The sequence below is a fragment of the Leptodactylus fuscus genome, chromosome 4 (assembly GCF_031893055.1).
Source record: "Leptodactylus fuscus isolate aLepFus1 chromosome 4, aLepFus1.hap2, whole genome shotgun sequence".
Lineage (NCBI taxonomy): Eukaryota > Metazoa > Chordata > Amphibia > Anura > Leptodactylidae > Leptodactylus > Leptodactylus fuscus.
In genome coordinates this window covers 6216427-6241447 of record NC_134268.1, presented here as the reverse complement: position 1 = coordinate 6241447, position 25021 = coordinate 6216427, and the positions used below count along the sequence as shown (strand labels likewise).

Sequence of the window (25021 nt, the reverse complement as noted above, 5' to 3'; positions counted from 1 at the left end):
ACAGTCACAGTCAGTATATACTATTTATCACCGTCACACTCAGTATATACTATTTATTGTAGTCAGACAGTATATACTATTTGTTAAACTCAGTATACACTATTTATTATACTCAGTATACACTATTTATCACACTCAGTATATACTATTTATCACACTCAGTATACACTATTTATCACACTCAGTATATACTATTTATCACACTCAGTATATACTTTTTATTACACTCAGTATACACTATTTATTACACTCAGCATATACTATTTATTACACTCAGTATACACTATTTATTATACTCAGTATACACTATTTATCACACTCAGTATATACTATTTATCACACTCAGTATATACTATTTATCACACTCAGTATATACTATTTATTACACTCAGTATATACTATTTATTACACTCAGTATATACTATTTATCACACTCAGTATACACTATTTATCACACTCAGTATATACTATTTATCACACTCAGTATATACTATTTATCACACTCAGTATATACTATTTATTACACTCAGTATATACTATTTATCACACTCAGTATACACTATTTATTACACTCAGTATATACTATTTATTACACTCATTATATACTATTTATCACACTCAGTATATACAAATTATCACACTCAGTATACACTATTTATCACACTCAGTATATACTATTTATCACACTCAGTATATACAAATTATCACACTCAGTATATACTATTTATCACACTCACTATATACTATTTATCACACTCAGTATATACTATTTATCACACTCAGTATACACTATTTATTACACTCAGTATATACTATTTATTACACTCAGTATATGCTATTTATTACACTCAGTATATACTATTTATTACTCTCAGTATATACTATTTATTACACTCAGTATAAACTATTTATTACAGTCACACTCAGTATATACTATTTATCACACTCAGTATACACTATTTATCACACTCACTATATACTATTTATCACACTCAGTATACACTATTTATCACACTCAGTATACACTATTTATCACACTCACTATATACTATTTATTACACTCAGTATACACTATTTATCACACTCAGTATACACTATTTATCACACTCAGTATATACTATTTATCACACTCAGTATACACTATTTATCACACTCAGTATACACTATTTATCACACTCAGTATATACTATTTATCACACTCAGTATACACTATTTATCACACTCAGTATATACTATTTATTACACTCAGTATATACTATTTATCACACTCAGTATACACTATTTATCACACTCAGTATACACTATTTATTACACTCAGTATATACTATTTATTACACTCACTATATACTATTTATCACACTCAGTATACACTATTTATCACACTCAGTATATACTATTTATTACACTCAGTATATACTATTTATTACACTCAGTATACACTATTTATTACTCTCAGTATATACTATTTATTACACTCAGTATACACTATTTATTACTCTCAGTATATACTATTTATTACACTCAGTATACACTATTTATTACACTCAGTATACACTATTTATTACTCTCAGTATATACTATTTATCACACTCAGTATATACTATTTATCACACTCAGTATACACTATTTATCACACTCAGTATACGCTATTTATTACACTCAGTATACGCTATTTATTACACTCAGTATACACTATTTATCACACTCAGTATATACTATTTACTACACTCAGTATATACTATTTATCACACTCAGTATATACTATTTATCACACTCAGTATATACTATTTATCACACTCAGTATATACTATTTATTACACTCAGTATATACTATTTATCACACTCAGTATATACTATTTACTACACTCAGTATATATTATTTATTATACTCAGCATACACTATTTATCACACTCAGTATATACTATTTATCACACCCAGTATATACTATTTATCACACTCAGTATATACTATTTATTACACTCAGTATATACTATTTACTACACTCAGTATATACTATTTATCACACTCAGTATATACTATTTATCACACTCAGTATATACTATTTATCACACTCAGTATATACTATTTATTACACTCAGTATATACTATTTATCACACTCAGTATATACTATTTACTACACTCAGTATATATTATTTATTATACTCAGTATACACTATTTATCACACTCAGTATATACTATTTATCACACTCAGTATATACTATTTATCACACTCAGTATATACTATTTATCACACTCAGTATATACTATTTATCACACTCAGTATATACTATTTATCACACTCAGTATATACTATTTATCACACTCAGTATATACTATTTATCACACTCAGTATATACTATTTATCACACTCAGTATATACTATTTATTACACTCAGTATATACTATTTATTACACTCAGTATATACTATTTATCACACTCACTATATACTATTTATCACACTCAGTATATACTATTTATCACACTCAGTATATACTATTTATTACACTCAGTATATACTATTTATCACACTCAGTATACACTATTTATCACACTCAGTATATACTATTTATCACACTCAGTATATACTATTTATCACACTCAGTATATACTTTTTATTACACTCAGTATATACTATTTATTACACTCAGTATACACTATTTATTACACTCAGTATACACTATTTATCACACTCAGTATATACTATTTATCACACTCAGTATATACTATTTATCACACTCAGTATATACTATTTATTGCAGTCACACTCAGTATATACTATTTATCACACTCAGTATATACTATTTATTACAGTCACACTCGGTATATACTATTTATTACAGTCACACTCAGTATATACTATTTATTGCAGGCACACTCAGTATATACTATTTATCACACTCAGTATATACTATTTATTACAGTCACACTCGGTATATACTATTTATCACACTCAGTATATACTATTTATTGCAGTCACACTCAGTATACACTATTTATCACACTCAGTATATACTATTTATTGCAGTCACACTCAGTATATACTATTTATCACACTCAGTATATACTATTTATTACAGTCACACTCAGTACATACTATTTATTACAGTCACACTCAGTATATACTATTTATTACAGTCACACTCAGTATATACTATTTATTGCAGTCACACTCAGTATATACTATTTATTGCAGTCACACTCAGTATATACTATTTATCACACTCAGTATATACTATTTATTACAGTCACACTCAGTACATACTATTTATTACAGTCACACTCAGTATATACTATTTTTTGCAGTCACACTCAGTATATACTATTTATCACACTCAGTATATAATATTTATTACAGTCACACTCAATATATACTATATATTACAGTCACAGTCAGTATATACTATTTATCACCGTCACACTCAGTATATACTATTTATTGTAGTCAGACAGTATATACTATTTGTTAAACTCAGTATACACTATTTATTATACTCAGTATACACTATTTATCACACTCAGTATATACTATTTATCACACTCAGTATACACTATTTATCACACTCAGTATATACTATTTATCACACTCAGTATATACTTTTTATTACACTCAGTATACACTATTTATTACACTCAGCATATACTATTTATTACACTCAGTATACACTATTTATTATACTCAGTATACACTATTTATCACACTCAGTATATACTATTTATTACACTCAGTATATACTATTTATCACACTCAGTATACACTATTTATCACACTCAGTATATACTATTTATCACACTCAGTATATACTATTTATTACACTCAGTATATACTATTTATCACACTCAGTATATACTATTTATCACACTCAGTATACACTATTTATCACACTCAGTATATACTATTTATCACACTCAGTATATACTATTTATCACACTCAGTATATACTATTTATTACACTCAGTAACTACTATTTATCACACTCAGTATATACTTTTTATTACACTCAGTATACACTATTTATTACACTCAGCATATACTATTTATTACACTCAGTATACACTATTTATTATACTCAGTATACACTATTTATTACACTCAGTATATACTATTTATCACACTCAGTATATACTATTTATCACACTCAGTATATACTATTTATTACACTCAGTATATACTATTTATCACACTCAGTATACACTATTTATTACACTCAGTATACACTATTTATTATACTCAGTATATACTATTTATCACACTCAGTATATACTATTTATTACACTCAGTATATACTATTTATCACACTCAGTATACACTATTTATCACACTCAGTATACACTATTTATTACACTCAGTATACACTATTTATTACACTCAGTATATACTATTTATCACACTCAGTATATACTATTTATCACACTCAGTATATACTATTTATTACACTCAGTATATACTATTTATCACACTCAGTATACACTATTTATCAAACTCAGTATACACTATTTATTACACTCAGTATACACTATTTATTACACTCAGTATATACTATTTATTATACTCAGTATACACTATTTATTACACTCAGTATATACTATTTATTACACTCAGTATATACTATTTATCACACTCAGTATATACTTTTTATTACACTCAGTATACACTATTTATTACACTCAGTATATACTATTTATCACACTCAGTATATACTATTTATCACACTCAGTATATACTATTTATCACACTCAGTATATACTATTTATCACACTCAGTATATACTATTTATCACACTCAGTATATACTATTTATCACACTCAGTATATACTATTTATCACACTCAGTATATACTATTTATCACACTCAGTATATACTATTTATTACACTCAGTATATACTATTTATTACACTCAGTATATACTATTTATCACACTCACTATATACTATTTATCACACTCAGTATATACTATTTATCACACTCAGTATATACTATTTATTACACTCAGTATATACTATTTATCACACTCAGTATACACTATTTATCACACTCAGTATATACTATTTATCACACTCAGTATATACTATTTATCACACTCAGTATATACTTTTTATTACACTCAGTATATACTATTTATTACACTCAGTATACACTATTTATTACACTCAGTATACACTATTTATCACACTCAGTATATACTATTTATCACACTCAGTATATACTATTTATCACACTCAGTATATACTATTTATTGCAGTCACACTCAGTATATACTATTTATCACACTCAGTATATACTATTTATTACAGTCACACTCGGTATATACTATTTATTACAGTCACACTCAGTATATACTATTTATTGCAGGCACACTCAGTATATACTATTTATCACACTCAGTATATACTATTTATTACAGTCACACTCGGTATATACTATTTATCACACTCAGTATATACTATTTATTGCAGTCACACTCAGTATACACTATTTATCACACTCAGTATATACTATTTATTGCAGTCACACTCAGTATATACTATTTATCACACTCAGTATATACTATTTATTACAGTCACACTCAGTACATACTATTTATTACAGTCACACTCAGTATATACTATTTATTACAGTCACACTCAGTATATACTATTTATTGCAGTCACACTCAGTATATACTATTTATTGCAGTCACACTCAGTATATACTATTTATCACACTCAGTATATACTATTTATTACAGTCACACTCAGTACATACTATTTATTACAGTCACACTCAGTATATACTATTTTTTGCAGTCACACTCAGTATATACTATTTATCACACTCAGTATATAATATTTATTACAGTCACACTCAATATATACTATATATTACAGTCACAGTCAGTATATACTATTTATCACCGTCACACTCAGTATATACTATTTATTGTAGTCAGACAGTATATACTATTTGTTAAACTCAGTATACACTATTTATTATACTCAGTATACACTATTTATCACACTCAGTATATACTATTTATCACACTCAGTATACACTATTTATCACACTCAGTATATACTATTTATCACACTCAGTATATACTTTTTATTACACTCAGTATACACTATTTATTACACTCAGCATATACTATTTATTACACTCAGTATACACTATTTATTATACTCAGTATACACTATTTATCACACTCAGTATATACTATTTATTACACTCAGTATATACTATTTATCACACTCAGTATACACTATTTATCACACTCAGTATATACTATTTATCACACTCAGTATATACTATTTATTACACTCAGTATATACTATTTATCACACTCAGTATATACTATTTATCACACTCAGTATACACTATTTATCACACTCAGTATATACTATTTATCACACTCAGTATATACTATTTATCACACTCAGTATATACTATTTATTACACTCAGTATCTACTATTTATCACACTCAGTATATACTTTTTATTACACTCAGTATACACTATTTATTACACTCAGCATATACTATTTATTACACTCAGTATACACTATTTATTATACTCAGTATACACTATTTATTACACTCAGTATATACTATTTATCACACTCAGTATATACTATTTATCACACTCAGTATATACTATTTATTACACTCAGTATATACTATTTATCACACTCAGTATACACTATTTATTACACTCAGTATACACTATTTATTATACTCAGTATATACTATTTATCACACTCAGTATATACTATTTATTACACTCAGTATATACTATTTATCACACTCAGTATACACTATTTATCACACTCAGTATACACTATTTATTACACTCAGTATACACTATTTATTACACTCAGTATATACTATTTATCACACTCAGTATATACTATTTATCACACTCAGTATATACTATTTATTACACTCAGTATATACTATTTATCACACTCAGTATACACTATTTATCAAACTCAGTATACACTATTTATTACACTCAGTATACACTATTTATTACACTCAGTATATACTATTTATTATACTCAGTATACACTATTTATTACACTCAGTATATACTATTTATTACACTCAGTATATACTATTTATCACACTCAGTATATACTTTTTATTACACTCAGTATACACTATTTATTACACTCAGTATATACTATTTATCACACTCAGTATATACTATTTATCACACTCAGTATATACTATTTATTGCAGTCACACTCAGTATATACTATTTATCACACTCACTATATAATATTTATCACACTCAGTATATACTATTTATCACACTCAGTATATACTATTTATTGCAGTCACACTCAGTATACACTATTTATCACACTCACTATATAATATTTATCACACTCAGTATATACTATTTATTGCAGTCACACTCAGTATATACTATTTATCACACTCACTATATACTATTTATCACACTCAGTATATACTATTTATTGCAGTCACACTCAGTATATACTATTTATCACACTCAGTATATACTATTTATTGCAGTCACACTCAGTATATACTATTTATCACACTCAGTACATATTATTTATTACAGTCACACTCAGTATATACTATTTATTACAGTCACACTCAGTATATACTATTTTTTGCAGTCACACTCAGTATATACTATTTATCACACTCAGTATATACTATTTATTACAGTCACACTCAATATATACTATATATTACAGTCACAGTCAGTATATACTATTTATCACCGTCACACTCAGTATATACTATTTATTGTAGTCAGACAGTATATACTATTTGTTAAACTCAGTATACACTATTTATTATACTCAGTATACACTATTTATCACACTCAGTATATACTATTTATCACACTCAGTATACACTATTTATCACACTCAGTATATACTATTTATCACACTCAGTATATACTTTTTATTACACTCAGTATACACTATTTATTACACTCAGCATATACTATTTATTACACTCAGTATACACTGTTTATTATACTCAGTATACACTATTTATCACACTCAGTATATACTATTTATCACACTCAGTATATACTATTTATCACACTCAGTATATACTATTTATTACACTCAGTATATACTATTTATCACACTCAGTATACACTATTTATCACACTCAGTATATACTATTTATCACACTCACTATATACTATTTATCACACTCAGTATATACTATTTATTACACTCAGTATCTACTATTTATCACACTCAGTATATACTTTTTATTACACTCAGTATACACTATTTATTACACTCAGCATATACTATTTATTACACTCAGTATACACTATTTATTATACTCAGTATACACTATTTATTACACTCAGTATATACTATTTATCACACTCAGTATATACTATTTATCACACTCAGTATATACTATTTATTACACTCAGTATATACTATTTATCACACTCAGTATACACTATTTATTACACTCAGTATACACTATTTATTATACTCAGTATACACTATTTATTACACTCAGTATATACTATTTATCACACTCAGTATATACTATTTATCACACTCAGTATATACTATTTATTACACTCAGTATATACTATTTATCACACTCAGTATACACTATTTATCACACTCAGTATACACTATTTATTACACTCAGTATACACTGTTTATTACACTCAGTATATACTATTTATTATACTCAGTATACACTATTTATTACACTCAGTATATACTATTTATTACACTCAGTATATACTATTTATCACACTCAGTATATACTTTTTATTACACTCAGTATACACTATTTATTACACTCAGTATATACTATTTATCACACTCAGTATATACTATTTATCACACTCAGTATATACTATTTATTGCAGTCACACTCAGTATATACTATTTATCACACTCACTATATAATATTTATCACACTCAGTATATACTATTTATCACACTCAGTATATACTATTTATTGCAGTCACACTCAGTATATACTATTTATCACACTCAGTATATACTATTTATCACACTCACTATATAATATTTATCACACTCAGTATACTATTTATCACACTCAGTATATACTATTTATCACACTCAGTATATACTATTTATTACACTCAGTATATACTATTTATCACACTCAGTATACACTATTTATTACACTCAGTATACACTATTTATTATACTCAGTATACACTATTTATTACACTCAGTATATACTATTTATCACACTCAGTATATACTATTTATCACACTCAGTATATACTATTTATTACACTCAGTATATACTATTTATCACACTCAGTATACACTATTTATCACACTCAGTATACACTATTTATTACACTCAGTATACACTATTTATTACACTCAGTATATACTATTTATTATACTCAGTATACACTATTTATTACACTCAGTATATACTATTTATTACACTCAGTATATACTATTTATCACACTCAGTATATACTTTTTATTACACTCAGTATACACTATTTATTACACTCAGTATATACTATTTATCACACTCAGTATATACTATTTATCACACTCAGTATATACTATTTATTGCAGTCACACTCAGTATATACTATTTATCACACTCACTATATAATATTTATCACACTCAGTATATACTATTTATCACACTCAGTATATACTATTTATTGCAGTCACACTCAGTATACACTATTTATCACACTCACTATATACTATTTATCACACTCAGTATATACTATTTATTGCAGTCACACTCAGTATATACTATTTATCACACTCAGTATATACTATTTATTGCAGTCACACTCAGTATATACTATTTATCACACTCAGTACATACTATTTATTACAGTCACACTCAGTATATACTATTTATTACAGTCACACTCAGTATATACTATTTTTTGCAGTCACACTCAGTATATACTATTTATCACACTCAGTATATACTATTTATTACAGTCACACTCAATATATACTATATATTACAGTCACAGTCAGTATATACTATTTATCACCGTCACACTCAGTATATACTATTTATTGTAGTCAGACAGTATATACTATTTGTTAAACTCAGTATACACTATTTATTATACTCAGTATACACTATTTATCACACTCAGTATATACTATTTATCACACTCAGTATACACTATTTATCACACTCAGTATATACTATTTATCACACTCAGTATATACTTTTTATTACACTCAGTATACACTATTTATTACACTCAGCATATACTATTTATTACACTCAGTATACACTATTTATTATACTCAGTATACACTATTTATCACACTCAGTATATACTATTTAACACACTCAGTATATACTATTTATCACACTCAGTATATACTATTTATTACACTCAGTATATACTATTTATCACACTCAGTATACACTATTTATCACACTCAGTATATACTATTTATCACACTCAGTATATACTATTTATCACACTCAGTATATACTATTTATTACACTCAGTATATACTATTTATCACACTCAGTATACACTATTTATTACACTCAGTATATACTATTTATTACACTCATTATATACTATTTATCACACTCAGTATATACAAATTATCACACTCAGTATACACTATTTATCACACTCAGTATATACTATTTATCACACTCAGTATATACAAATTATCACACTCAGTATATACTATTTATCACACTCACTATATACTATTTATCACACTCAGTATATACTATTTATCACACTCAGTATACACTATTTATTACACTCAGTATATACTATTTATTACACTCAGTATATGCTATTTATTACACTCAGTATATACTATTTATTACTCTCAGTATATACTATTTATTACACTCAGTATAAACTATTTATTACAGTCACACTCAGTATATACTATTTATCACACTCAGTATACACTATTTATCACACTCACTATATACTATTTATCACACTCAGTATACACTATTTATCACACTCAGTATACACTATTTATCACACTCACTATATACTATTTATTACACTCAGTATACACTATTTATCACACTCAGTATACACTATTTATCACACTCAGTATATACTATTTATCACACTCAGTATACACTATTTATCACACTCAGTATACACTATTTATCACACTCAGTATATACTATTTATCACACTCAGTATACACTATTTATCACACTCAGTATATACTATTTATTACACTCAGTATATACTATTTATCACACTCAGTATACACTATTTATCACACTCAGTATACACTATTTATTACACTCAGTATATACTATTTATTACACTCACTATATACTATTTATCACACTCAGCATACACTATTTATCACACTCAGTATATACTATTTATTACACTCAGTATATACTATTCATTACACTCAGTATACACTATTTATTACTCTCAGTATATACTATTTATTACACTCAGTATACACTATTTATTACTCTCAGTATATACTATTTATTACACTCAGTATACACTATTTATTACACTCAGTATACACTATTTATTACTCTCAGTATATACTATTTATCACACTCAGTATATACTATTTATCACACTCAGTATACACTATTTATCACACTCAGTATACGCTATTTATTACACTCAGTATACGCTATTTATTACACTCAGTATACACTATTTATCACACTCAGTATATACTATTTACTACACTCAGTATATACTATTTATCACACTCAGTATATACTATTTATCACACTCAGTATATACTATTTATCACACTCAGTATATACTATTTATTACACTCAGTATATACTATTTATCACACTCAGTATATACTATTTACTACACTCAGTATATATTATTTATTATACTCAGTATACACTATTTATCACACTCAGTATATACTATTTATCACACTCAGTATATACTATTTATCACACTCAGTATATACTATTTATTACACTCAGTATATACTATTTACTACACTCAGTATATACTATTTATCACACTCAGTATATACTATTTATCACACTCAGTATATACTATTTATCACACTCAGTATATACTATTTATTACACTCAGTATATACTATTTATCACACTCAGTATATACTATTTACTACACTCAGTATATATTATTTATTATACTCAGTATACACTATTTATCACACTCAGTATATACTATTTATCACACTCAGTATATACTATTTATCACACTCAGTATATACTATTTATCACACTCAGTATATACTATTTATTACACTCAGTATATACTATTTATCACACTCAGTATATACTATTTATCACACTCAGTATATACTATTTATCACACTCAGTATATACTATTTATCACACTCAGTATATACTATTTATCACACTCAGTATATACTATTTATCACACTCAGTATATACTATTTACTACACTCAGTATATACTATTTATTATACTCAGTATATACTATTTATCACACTCAGTATATACTATTTATTACACTCAGTATATACTTTTTATTACACTCAGTATATACTATTTATTACACTCAGTATACACTATTTATTACACTCAGTATACACTATTTATCACACTCAGTATATACTATTTATCACACTCAGTATATACTATTTATCACACTCAGTATATACTATTTATTGCAGTCACACTCAGTATATACTATTTATCACACTCAGTATATACTATTTATTACAGTCACACTCGGTATATACTATTTATTACAGTCACACTCAGTATATACTATTTATTGCAGGCACACTCAGTATATACTATTTATCACACTCAGTATATACTATTTATTACAGTCACACTCGGTATATACTATTTATCACACTCAGTATATACTATTTATTGCAGTCACACTCAGTATATACTATTTATCACACTCAGTATATACTATTTATTACAGTCACACTCAGTACATACTATTTATTACAGTCACACTCAGTATATACTATTTATTACAGTCACACTCAGTATATACTATTTATTGCAGTCACACTCAGTATATACTATTTATTGCAGTCACACTCAGTATATACTATTTATCACACTCAGTATATACTATTTATTACAGTCACACTCGGTATATACTATTTATCACACTCAGTATATACTATTTATCACACTCAGTATATACTATTTATTGCAGTCACACTCAGTATACACTATTTATCACACTCAGTATATACTATTTATTGCAGTCACACTCAGTATATACTATTTATCACACTCAGTATATACTATTTATCACACTCAGTATATACTATTTATCACACTCAATATATACTATATATTACAGTCACAGTCAGTATATACTATTTATCACCGTCACACTCAGTATATACTATTTATTGTAGTCAGACAGTATATACTATTTGTTAAACTCAGTATACACTATTTATTATACTCAGTATACACTATTTATCACACTCAGTATATACTATTTATCACACTCAGTATACACTATTTATCACACTCAGTATATACTATTTATCACACTCAGTATATACTTTTTATTACACTCAGTATACACTATTTATTACACTCAGCATATACTATTTATCACACTCAGTATATACTATTTATTACACTCAGTATATACTATTTATCACACTCAGTATACACTATTTATTACACTCAGTATACACTATTTATTATACTCAGTATATACTATTTATCACACTCAGTATATACTATTTATTACACTCAGTATATACTATTTATCACACTCAGTATACACTATTTATCACACTCAGTATACACTATTTATTACACTCAGTATACACTATTTATTACACTCAGTATATACTATTTATCACACTCAGTATATACTATTTATCACACTCAGTATATACTATTTATTACACTCAGTATATACTATTTATCACACTCAGTATACACTATTTATTACACTCAGTATACACTATTTATTACACTCAGTATATACTATTTATTACACTCAGTATATACTATTTATCACACTCAGTATATACTATTTATCACACTCAGTATATACTATTTATTGCAGTCACACTCAGTATATACTATTTATCACACTCACTATATAATATTTATCACACTCAGTATATACTATTTATCACACTCAGTATATACTATTTATTGCAGTCACACTCAGTATACACTATTTATCACACTCACTATATAATATTTATCACACTCAGTATATACTATTTATCACACTCAGTATATACTATTTATTGCAGTCACACTCAGTATATACTATTTATCACACTCACTATATACTATTTATCACACTCAGTATATACTATTTATTGCAGTCACACTCAGTATATACTATTTATCACACTCAGTATATACTATTTATTGCAGTCACACTCAGTATATACTATTTATCACACTCAGTACATACTATTTATTACAGTCACACTCAGTATATACTATTTATTACAGTCACACTCAGTATATACTATTTTTTGCAGTCACACTCAGTATATACTATTTATCACACTCAGTATATACTATTTATTACAGTCACACTCAGTATATACTATTTATTGTAGTCAGACAGTATATACTATTTGTTAAACTCAGTATACACTATTTATTATACTCAGTATACACTATTTATCACACTCAGTATATACTATTTATCACACTCAGTATACACTATTTATCACACTCAGTATATACTATTTATCACACTCAGTATATACTATTTATTACACTCAGTATATACTATTTATCACACTCAGTATACACTATTTATTACACTCAGTATACACTATTTATTATACTCAGTATATACTATTTATCACACTCAGTATCTACTATTTATCACACTCAGTATATACTTTTTATTACACTCAGTATACACTATTTATTACACTCAGCATATACTATTTATTACACTCAGTATACACTATTTATTATACTCAGTATACACTATTTATTACACTCAGTATATACTATTTATTACACTCAGTATATACTATTTATCACACTCAGTATATACTTTTTATTACACTCAGTATACACTATTTATTACACTCAGTATATACTATTTATTATACTCAGTATACACTATTTATTACACTCAGTATATACTATTTATTACACTCAGTATATACTATTTATTATACTCAGTATACACTATTTATTACACTCAGTATATACTATTTATTACACTCAGTATATACTATTTATCACACTCAGTATATACTTTTTATTACACTCAGTATACACTATTTATTACACTCAGTATATACTATTTATCACACTCAGTATATACTATTTATCACACTCAGTATATACTATTTATTGCAGTCACACTCAGTATATACTATTTATCACACTCACTATATAATATTTATCACACTCAGTATATACTATTTATCACACTCAGTATATACTATTTATTGCAGTCACACTCAGTATACACTATTTATCACACTCACTATATAATATTTATCACACTCAGTATATACTATTTATCACACTCAGTATATACTATTTATTGCAGTCACACTCAGTATATACTATTTATCACACTCACTATATACTATTTATCACACTCAGTATATACTATTTATTGCAGTCACACTCAGTATATACTATTTATCACACTCAGTATATACTATTTATTGCAGTCACACTCAGTATATACTATTTATCACACTCAGTACATACTATTTATTACAGTCACACTCAGTACATACTATTTATTACAGTCACACTCAGTATATACTATTTATTACAGTCACACTCAGTATATACTATTTTTTGCAGTCACACTCAGTATATACTATTTATCACACTCAGTATATACTATTTATTACAGTCACACTCAATATATACTATATATTACAGTCACAGTCAGTATATACTATTTATCACCGTCACACTCAGTATATACTATTTATTGTAGTCAGACAGTATATACTATTTGTTAAACTCAGTATACACTATTTATTATACTCAGTATACACTATTTATCACACTCAGTATATACTATTTATCACACTCAGTATATACTATTTATCACACTCAGTATATACTATTTATTACACTCAGTATATACTATTTATCACACTCAGTATACACTATTTATCACACTCAGTATATACTATTTATCACACTCAGTATATACTATTTATCACACTCAGTATATACTATTTATTACACTCAGTATCTACTATTTATCACACTCAGTATATACTTTTTATTACACTCAGTATACACTATTTATTACACTCAGCATATACTATTTATTACACTCAGTATACACTATTTATTACACTCAGTATATACTATTTATCACACTCAGTATATACTATTTATCACACTCAGTATATACTATTTATTACACTCAGTATATACTATTTATCACACTCAGTATACACTATTTATCACACTCAGTATACACTATTTATTACACTCAGTATACACTATTTATTACACTCAGTATATACTATTTATCACACTCAGTATATACTATTTATCACACTCAGTATATACTATTTATTACACTCAGTATATACTATTTATTACACTCAGTATATACTATTTATCACACTCAGTATATACTTTTTATTACACTCAGTATACACTATTTATTACACTCAGTATATACTATTTATCACACTCATTATATACTATTTATCACACTCAGTATATACTATTTATCACACTCACTATATAATATTTATCACACTCAGTATATACTATTTATCACACTCAGTATATACTATTTATTGCAGTCACACTCAGTATACACTATTTATCACACTCACTATATACTATTTATCACACTCACTATATAATATTTATCACACTCAGTATATACTATTTATCACACTCACTATATACTATTTATTGCAGTCACACTCAGTATATACTATTTATCACACTCACTATATACTATTTATTGCAGTCACACTCAGTATATACTATTTATCACACTCAGTATACACTATTTATTACACTCAGTATACACTATTTATTACACTCACTATATACTATTTATTGCAGTCACACTCACTATATACTATTTATCACACTGACTATATACTATGTATTTCAGTCATTCTCTCGGTATACAGGATATTGTATTTATAGCCGCACAGCTGCTCCGCTCTCTCTCCGCCACCAGGGGTCGCTGTGGGCAGTTGGCGGAGTTGCTGCAGAGCGGAGGCTGCTGGTCCTGATCCCGGCGGAGCACGATGAGAGCGGTAATCCAGAGAGTGACCCAGGCCGGTGTGAGCGGTGAGTGCAGGCTGTCACTGGCAGGCAGAGGAGCGGCCACTTGTGTGTTAGTGAGGGGGGAGAGGTGCGGACCATAGAGTCTCCTCCCCGTGCAGGGCGGCCGGGACTTCCTTCCTGTCAGCAGACATGGAGGCTCGTCCTCATGACAAGTCACACACTGCGTTTCTTTCCCGGGTTACACCACTAGTTTTCAGGAGCAGCAGGCCTTGCTGTGCACTAGTCACTGAGCGCTGCTCTCCAACAGGGGGCGCTAGGGGGAGGGGGCATAAACCTTCCCCTGTTCTATGGCCCTGCAAGTTATTCCTGCTCCAGGGAAAGCTGGGTGACAGTGCCTGTATTATTATGGAAGGTCAGAGCGGCTCTCACCCAGCTTTCCTACAGCCCTGCATTGCTGAGGCGGGTGATGTCTGTCAGGAGTTTGGGAAAGCTGGGTGAGAGCTTCAGCCAGAGCCGTTCTGGTCGTCACAAAGCCCCGGTGTCTTGTTCTGCACAGAGCGGCCGCCATATTGGTCACATGGGCTATGTCTGTGCAATGGGGGGTCTCAAAGGGGAAATATAATGTCCCCCCTCCTGGTGTGCCGCACAGTATAATGTCCCCCTCCTGGTGTGCCGCACAGTATAATGTCCCCCCTCCTGGTGTGCCGCACAGTATAATGTCCCCCCTCCTGGTGTGCCGCACAGTATAATGTCCCCCTCCTGGTGTGCCGCACAGTATAATGTCCCCCTCCTGGTGTGCCGCACAGTATAATGTCCCCCTCCTGGTGTGCCGCACAGTATAATGTCCCCCCTCCTGGTGTGCCGCACAGTATAATGTCCCCCCTCCTGGTGTGCCGCACAGTATAATGTCCCCCTCCTGGTGTGCCGCACAGTATAATGTCCCCCTCCTGGTGTGCCGCACAGTATAATGTCCCCCCTCCTGGTGTGCCGCACAGTATAATGTCCCCCTCCTGGTGTGCCGCACAGTATAATGTCCCCCTCCTGGTGTGCCGCACAGTATAATGTCCCCCTCCTGGTGTGCCCACAGTATAATGTCCCCCTCCTGGTGTGCCGCACAGTATAATGTCCCCCTCCTGGTGTGCCGCACAGTATAATGTCCCCCCTCCTGGTGTGCCGCACAGTAGAATGTCCCCCTCCTGGTGTGCCGCACAGTATAATGTCCCCCTCCTGGTGTGCCGCACAGTATAATGTCCCCCCTCCTGGTGTGCCGCACAGTAGAATGTCCCCCTCCTGGTGTGCCGCACAGTATAATGTCCCCCTCCTGGTGTGCCGCACAGTATAATGCCCCCCTCCTGGTGTGCCGCACAGTATAATGTCCCCCCTCCTGGTGTGCCGCACAGTATAATGTCCCCCCTCCTGGTGTGCCGCACAGTATAATGTCCCCCTCCTGGTGTGCCGCACAGTATAATGTCCCCCTCCTGGTGTGCCGCACAGTATAATGTCCCCCCTCCTGGTGTGCCGCACAGTATAATGTCCCCCCTCCTGGTGTGCCGCACAGTAGAATGTCCCCCTCCTGGTGTGCCGCACAGTATAATGTCCCCCCTCCTGGTGTGCCGCACAGTATAATGTCCCCCTCCTGGTGTGCCGCACAGTATAATGTCCCCCTCCTGGTGTGCCGCACAGTATAATGTCCCCCCTCCTGCTGTGCCGCACAGTATAATGTCCCCCTCCTGGTGTGCCGCACAGTATAATGTCCCCCTCCTGGTGTGCCGCACAGTATAATGTCCCCCTCCTGGTGTGCCGCACAGTATAATGTCCCCCTCCTGGTGTGCCGCACAGTATAATGTCCCCCTCCTGGTGTGCCGCACAGTATAATGTCCCCCCTCCTGGTGTGCCGCACAGTATAATGTCCCCCTCCTGGTGTGCCGCACAGTATAATGTCCCCCTCCTGGTGTGCCGCACAGTATAATGTCCCCCCTCCTGGTGTGCCGCACAGTATAATGTCCCCCTCCTGGTGTGCCGCACAGTATAATGTCCCCCTCCTGCTGTGCCGCACAGTATAATGTCCCCCTCCTGCTGTGCCGCACAGTATAATGTCCCCCCTCCTGGTGTGCCGCACAGTATAATGTCCCCCCTCCTGGTGTGCCGCACAGTATAATGTCCCCCCCTCCTGGTGTGCCGCACAGTATAATGTCCCCCCTCCTGGTGTGCCGCACAGTATAATGTCCCCCTCCTGGTGTGCCGCACAGTATAATGTCCCCCCTCCTGGTGTGCCCACAGTATAATGTCCCCCCTCCTGGTGTGCCCACAGTAAAATGTCCCCCCCTCCTGGTGTGCCGCACAGTATAACGTCCCCCTCCTGGTGTGCCGCACAGTATAATGTCCCCCTCCTGGTGTGCCGCACAGTATAATGTCCCCCCCTCCTGGTGTGCCGCACAGTATAACGTCCCCCTCCTGGTGTGCCGCACAGTATAATGTCCCCCTCCTGGTGTGCCGCACAGTATAATGTCCCCCCTCCTGGTGTGCCCACAGTATAATGTCCCCCTCCTGGTGTGCCCACAGTATAATGTCCCCCTCCTGGTGTGCCCACAGTATAATGTCCCCCTCCTGGTGTGCCCACAGTATAATGTCCCCCTCCTGGTGTGCCGCACAGTATAATGTCCCCCCTCCTGGTGTGCCCACAGTATAATGTCCCCCTCCTGGTGTGCCCACAGTATAATGTCCCCCTCCTGGTGTGCCGCACAGTATAATGTCCCCCCTCCTGGTGTGCCGCACAGTATAATGTCCCCCCTCCTGGTGTGCCCACAGTATAATGTCCCCCCTCCTGGTGTGCCCACAGTATAATGTCCCCCTCCTGGTGTGCCGCACAGTATAATGTCCCCCTCCTGGTGTGCCGCACAGTATAATGTCCCCCTCCTGGTGTGCCGCACAGTATAATGTCCCCCTCCTGGTGTGCCCACAGTATAATGTCCCCCTCCTGGTGTGCCGCACAGTATAATGTCCCCCCTCCTGGTGTGCCGCACAGTATAATGTCCCCCCTCCTGGTGTGCCGCACAGTATAATGTCCCCCCTCCTGGTGTGCCGCACAGTATAATGTCCCCCCTCCTGGTGTGCCGCACAGTATAATGTCCCCCCTCCTGGTGTGCCGCACAGTATAATGTCCCCCTCCTGGTGTGCCCACAGTATAATGTCCCCCTCCTGGTGTGCCGCACAGTATAATGTCCCCCTCCTGGTGTGCCGCACAGTATAATGTCCCCCTCCTGGTGTGCCGCACAGTATAATGTCCCCCTCCTGGTGTGCCGCACAGTATAATGTCCCCCTCCTGGTGTGCCGCACAGTATAATGTCCCCCTCCTGGTGTGCCGCACAGTATAATGTCCCCCTCCTGGTGTGCCGCACAGTATAATGTCCCCCCTCCTGGTGTGCCGCACAGTATAATGTCCCCCCTCCTGGTGTGCCGCACAGTATAATGTCCCCCTCCTGGTGTGCCGCACAGTATAATGTCCCCCTCCTGGTGTGCCGCACAGTATAATGTCCCCCCCTCCTGGTGTGCCCGCAGTATAATGTCCCCCTCCTGGTGTGCCGCACAGTATAATGTCCCCCTCCTGGTGTGCCGCACAGTATAATGTCCCCCCTCCTGGTGTGCCCGCAGTATAATGTCCCCCCCTCCTGGTGTGCCCACAGTATAATGTCCCCCCCTCCTGGTGTGCCCACAGTATAATGTCCCCCCCTCCTGGTGTGCCGCACAGTATAATGTCCCCCTCCTGGTGTGCCGCACAGTATAATGTCCCCCTCCTGGTGTGCCGCATAGTATAATGTCCCCCCTCCTGGTGTGCCGCACAGTATAATGTCCCCCTCCTGGTGTGCCCACAGTATAATGTCCCCCTCCTGGTGTGCCGCACAGTATAATGTCCCCCTCCTGGTGTGCCGCACAGTATAATGTCCCCCCCTCCTGGTGTGCCCGCAGTATAATGTCCCCCCTCCTGGTGTGCCCACAGTATAATGTCCCCCCCTCCTGGTGTGCCCACAGTATAATGTCCCCCCCTCCTGGTGTGCCGCACAGTATAATGTCCCCCTCCTGGTGTGCCGCACAGTATAATGTCCCCCTCCTGGTGTGCCGCACAGTATAATGTCCCCCCTCCTGGTGTGCCGCACAGTATAATGTCCCCCTCCTGGTGTGCCCACAGTATAATGTCCCCCTCCTGGTGTGCCGCACAGTATAATGTCCCCCTCCTGGTGTGCCGCACAGTATAATGTCCCCCCCTCCTGGTGTGCCCGCAGTATAATGTCCCCCTCCTGGTGTGCCGCACAGTATAATGTCCCCCTCCTGGTGTGCCGCACAGTATAATGTCCCCCCTCCTGGTGTGCCCGCAGTATAATGTCCCCCCCTCCTGGTGTGCCCACAGTATAATGTCCCCCCCTCCTGGTGTGCCGCACAGTATAATGTCCCCCTCCTGGTGTGCCGCACAGTATAATGTCCCCCTCCTGGTGTGCCGCACAGTATAATGTCCCCCCTCCTGGTGTGCCGCACAGTATAATGTCCCCCCTCCTGGTGTGCCGCACAGTATAATGTCCCCCTCCTGGTGTGCCCACAGTATAATGTCCCCCCCTCCTGGTGTGCCGCACAGTATAATGTCCCCCTCCTGGTGTGCCGCACAGTATAATGTCCCCCTCCTGGTGTGCCGCACAGTATAATGTCCCCCTCCTGGTGTAATATTAATAGACTCCCTCACAGATGTCTCAGAATGAAGCCTTATGTGTCACTGGTGCTGAGGACTTATTGCACAGGAGGTCTTGCTAGGGAAATATGGCGTAACAAATCAATATAGACATGTATCATCATATTTGGAGGCGGACATCTCCAGGCTATGGCCGCTGTGGCCCCTTCTATGCACTAACAGGGACCTCTCATTTTGCAAGAATGACCTTTAAATGGAAGCCGACAGGTCAATATGGGACATTAAATCACCCTCCGATCTTTGTGGGTTGGGGGTTTAGTGTCCCATCCATGCCCGTGTCCTTGCCTCCCATCGGACTCCTCTCTGGTGCTCCTGCTATCAGTTGTTCATTGCCCCTTAGTACGTGTCCCCCGGCGTGGTCTGGCGCATGCGCACTGGACGTGTTCTCCTCCATCTTCACTGAAGGACAGCGGCGGTGTCGGGTGACCATAAAGGATCCGCTTTATAACAAGGCAATATGGGACATTATACCCCCTGCCCATCAGGATGCATATATGGTTTAGTGTCCCAAATTGTCCTGACGGGTTCCTTGAAATGTCTACCTGACATGTCAGTAAATCGAGGGTCCGCTCCTTGTAACTTATGTTTTATATGTTTGTGCTTCTTGCAGTGGGAGACGAACAGATCAGCTCCATTGGTCGGGGGATCTGCGTATTGCTGGGAATCTCCGTGGAAGACACTCAGAAAGATATCGATTATATGGTAAGAAAGATCCTCAACCTGCGGATATTCGAGGATGATGGCGGCAAACACTGGTCCAAAAGTGTCATGGACAAGCAGTACGAGGTGCTGTGCATCAGCCAGTTCACCTTGCAGTGTATCTTAAAGGGGAACAAGCCTGACTATCACATGGCCATGCCTAGCGAGCAAGCGGAGCCCTTTTACAATGACTTCCTCCAGCAGATGAGAAAGGTCTACAAGCCGGAGCTCATCAAAGACGGCAAGTTCGGGGCATATATGCAAGTCCACATACAAAACGACGGCCCCGTCACAATAGAGCTGGAGCCTCCGGCCTCAACAACCGACCCAAAACATCTGGCAAAGCTGGAAAAACAACAACAAAGGAAGGAGAAGACGAGAACCAAAGGACCCTCGTCCGAGTCCAGCCGGGAGAAGAGCGTTCCTCGGAGCAAGGATGATCCAAGTGCAAGCAGCGGAGCAGAGGGAGACGTGTCCTCTGAACGAGAGCCCTAAGATTCACTGCGTCCAAACGCCCCGAGAAAATTTCCTTAGGGACCAAAGCATTGGTGTTCTTATGGAATACAGCACAGTATATGCAATACCCGTTGTTTGTGCTTGCTGTCCTTGTAGAGACTGTACAGATCGAAATCTCTGTCCATTGTGTTAGGTGTGATATCTGCTTAGTCTGTTGTGTGCAAATGCGTCGTGTCCTCCTCCAGTGGGCCTAAGACTTCACGTACACGATCTGGTGTGCAGCCCAAGTGTCTTCCAAATTTTACCACCATATGCCACCCATTGAAAACCTTGTAAAACTGACGACACTTGGCCTGCACGCTCGGTCGTGTGCATGAACCCTTACAGTAGACATATGTAGGCGTTCCCCCTCCCTGTTAAAGACAACCCCCCCTTTCATGTGGCAGCTCCATGGACAGCATGCTCTGGTGCCGGGGATGTGGAACCCCTGACGGTCACTGCTGGGGACCCCCGCGCTAAGGCTACGTTCACCCCCATGCTAGGTGTGGACACTTCAGAAGTCACCCACATGTCACAGAGAAGTGAAGTATTAGACAGAATACGTTGCAGTCAAACACTAACACGTAATCCATGGTCGGGTCACATCTTTGCAGGAATTATACAATTTTGGCTCATAGAGATGATTCCTAAGCTGGGGCCCCTATCTATGATGCCTGTGCGCCCCTCTGGTGATCTCTTGAGTGGACAATCCCTTTAAACCCTCTTAATCATGTGGCGTGTACTTGGTGGGGGTTTGGCCCCGGAGTGAAGTGTGTCAGTCTGACTCTGTAGGTGGATGGTTTGGGGTTAGCTGGGTTAGGCGGGATTTTTCCCTTGCAGGTCGGGTCAGCGAGGTCATTGCCTCTTTGGACGATGGTGATGTCCTTTTGGCTCCGGACAGCTCAGCTGCCTATTGACGTGAGTGGTGATGTCTCGGCAGCAGTGGTGGAGGTTCGTGAGGGGAGGACGTAGTCTGATTTTTCTGTCTTTGCCTGTCTGTGGGGTTGGGTTATTATGGCAGACTCCCTTTGTGTAATGAACCCCTTAAAGAGGTTGTCTCGGTCCCTGCACTGAAGAGGCTTCTGCTGTCCATTGGACTGGAGTTGGTTATCCCACGTCCATCATTCACTTGGCTGCTCAGTAGTCACAGTCAGTTTTGCTAGGGATTGGTTGGTGGTCTCGTGTGTGGTGGACTTGGCATCATTAGCCCCGATCAGAAGCCCCGGGGGCCTGACCTGCTGTGTCGGTATAGAGGGGCTTTTAAAAAGTGAGTTTTCTCTGCGTGTTGTGTGAGAAGTGTGTGTTTTTGGTTAAATCCCTTTCACCCCCTCCTCCATCTCTTTGTATCCTTCACTAGCCGCTGCTCCACTAATTCCACAACACTTGGAATTTTTCCTCTTTCCCCCCGCCGTTCCTGAGCAAGGATTGCAGTTACTTTCAGCACAATGCTGCCCTGCTGTCAGGTGGGCGGTGCTTGTCTTTCTGCTCCACCCCAGGACCGCCCACTTGACAGCATAAAGCATAACTGTGCTGTAAATAACAGAAAGCATTACTCGGAAATGGTGGGGGTTAGAGAAATAAAATCAGTGGAGGGCCGCCTATTGATAAATGCAAAAAGTTGCAGGTTGTGAAAGGTCCCCTTTAAGAAAAGGGCTAAAGATTCCCTTTTAGATGTTTCCTTCTTTGCCTTTTCTCTCGGCTTGGGGATTCCTGGGAGCATTGAAAGAAAAAAGTTTGGGGTACTCTTTTAGGTGTAGGTGGCGTGGGGTCAGGGTGGAAGGCAGGAGAGGACTAGGACTAGAGGACTAGAACTTGATTTTTGCCTTGGCTGGAGCAAGTGCCCAATTGGAGGCAATTGTTCCAAATGCCAAGTTGCAAAAGTTCCTCCGACCCCGTACTGTCACCTTGGAGAA

The 25021-nt window shown here is 35.6% G+C and overlaps 1 protein-coding gene across 1 annotated transcript; it reads left to right on the top strand.

Moving 5' to 3' along the window:
- The first annotated feature begins 17149 nt into the window (after positions 1-17149).
- On the top strand, positions 17150-24104 carry LOC142201232 (D-aminoacyl-tRNA deacylase 1-like). The gene is made up of 2 exons (XM_075272058.1): positions 17150-17239; positions 22525-24104. The coding sequence occupies exons 1-2, from the start codon at positions 17197-17199 to the stop codon at positions 23106-23108; spliced, it is 627 nt and encodes a 208-aa protein (XP_075128159.1). The 5' UTR covers positions 17150-17196; the 3' UTR covers positions 23109-24104.
- Positions 24105-25021: the final 917 nt, after the last annotated feature.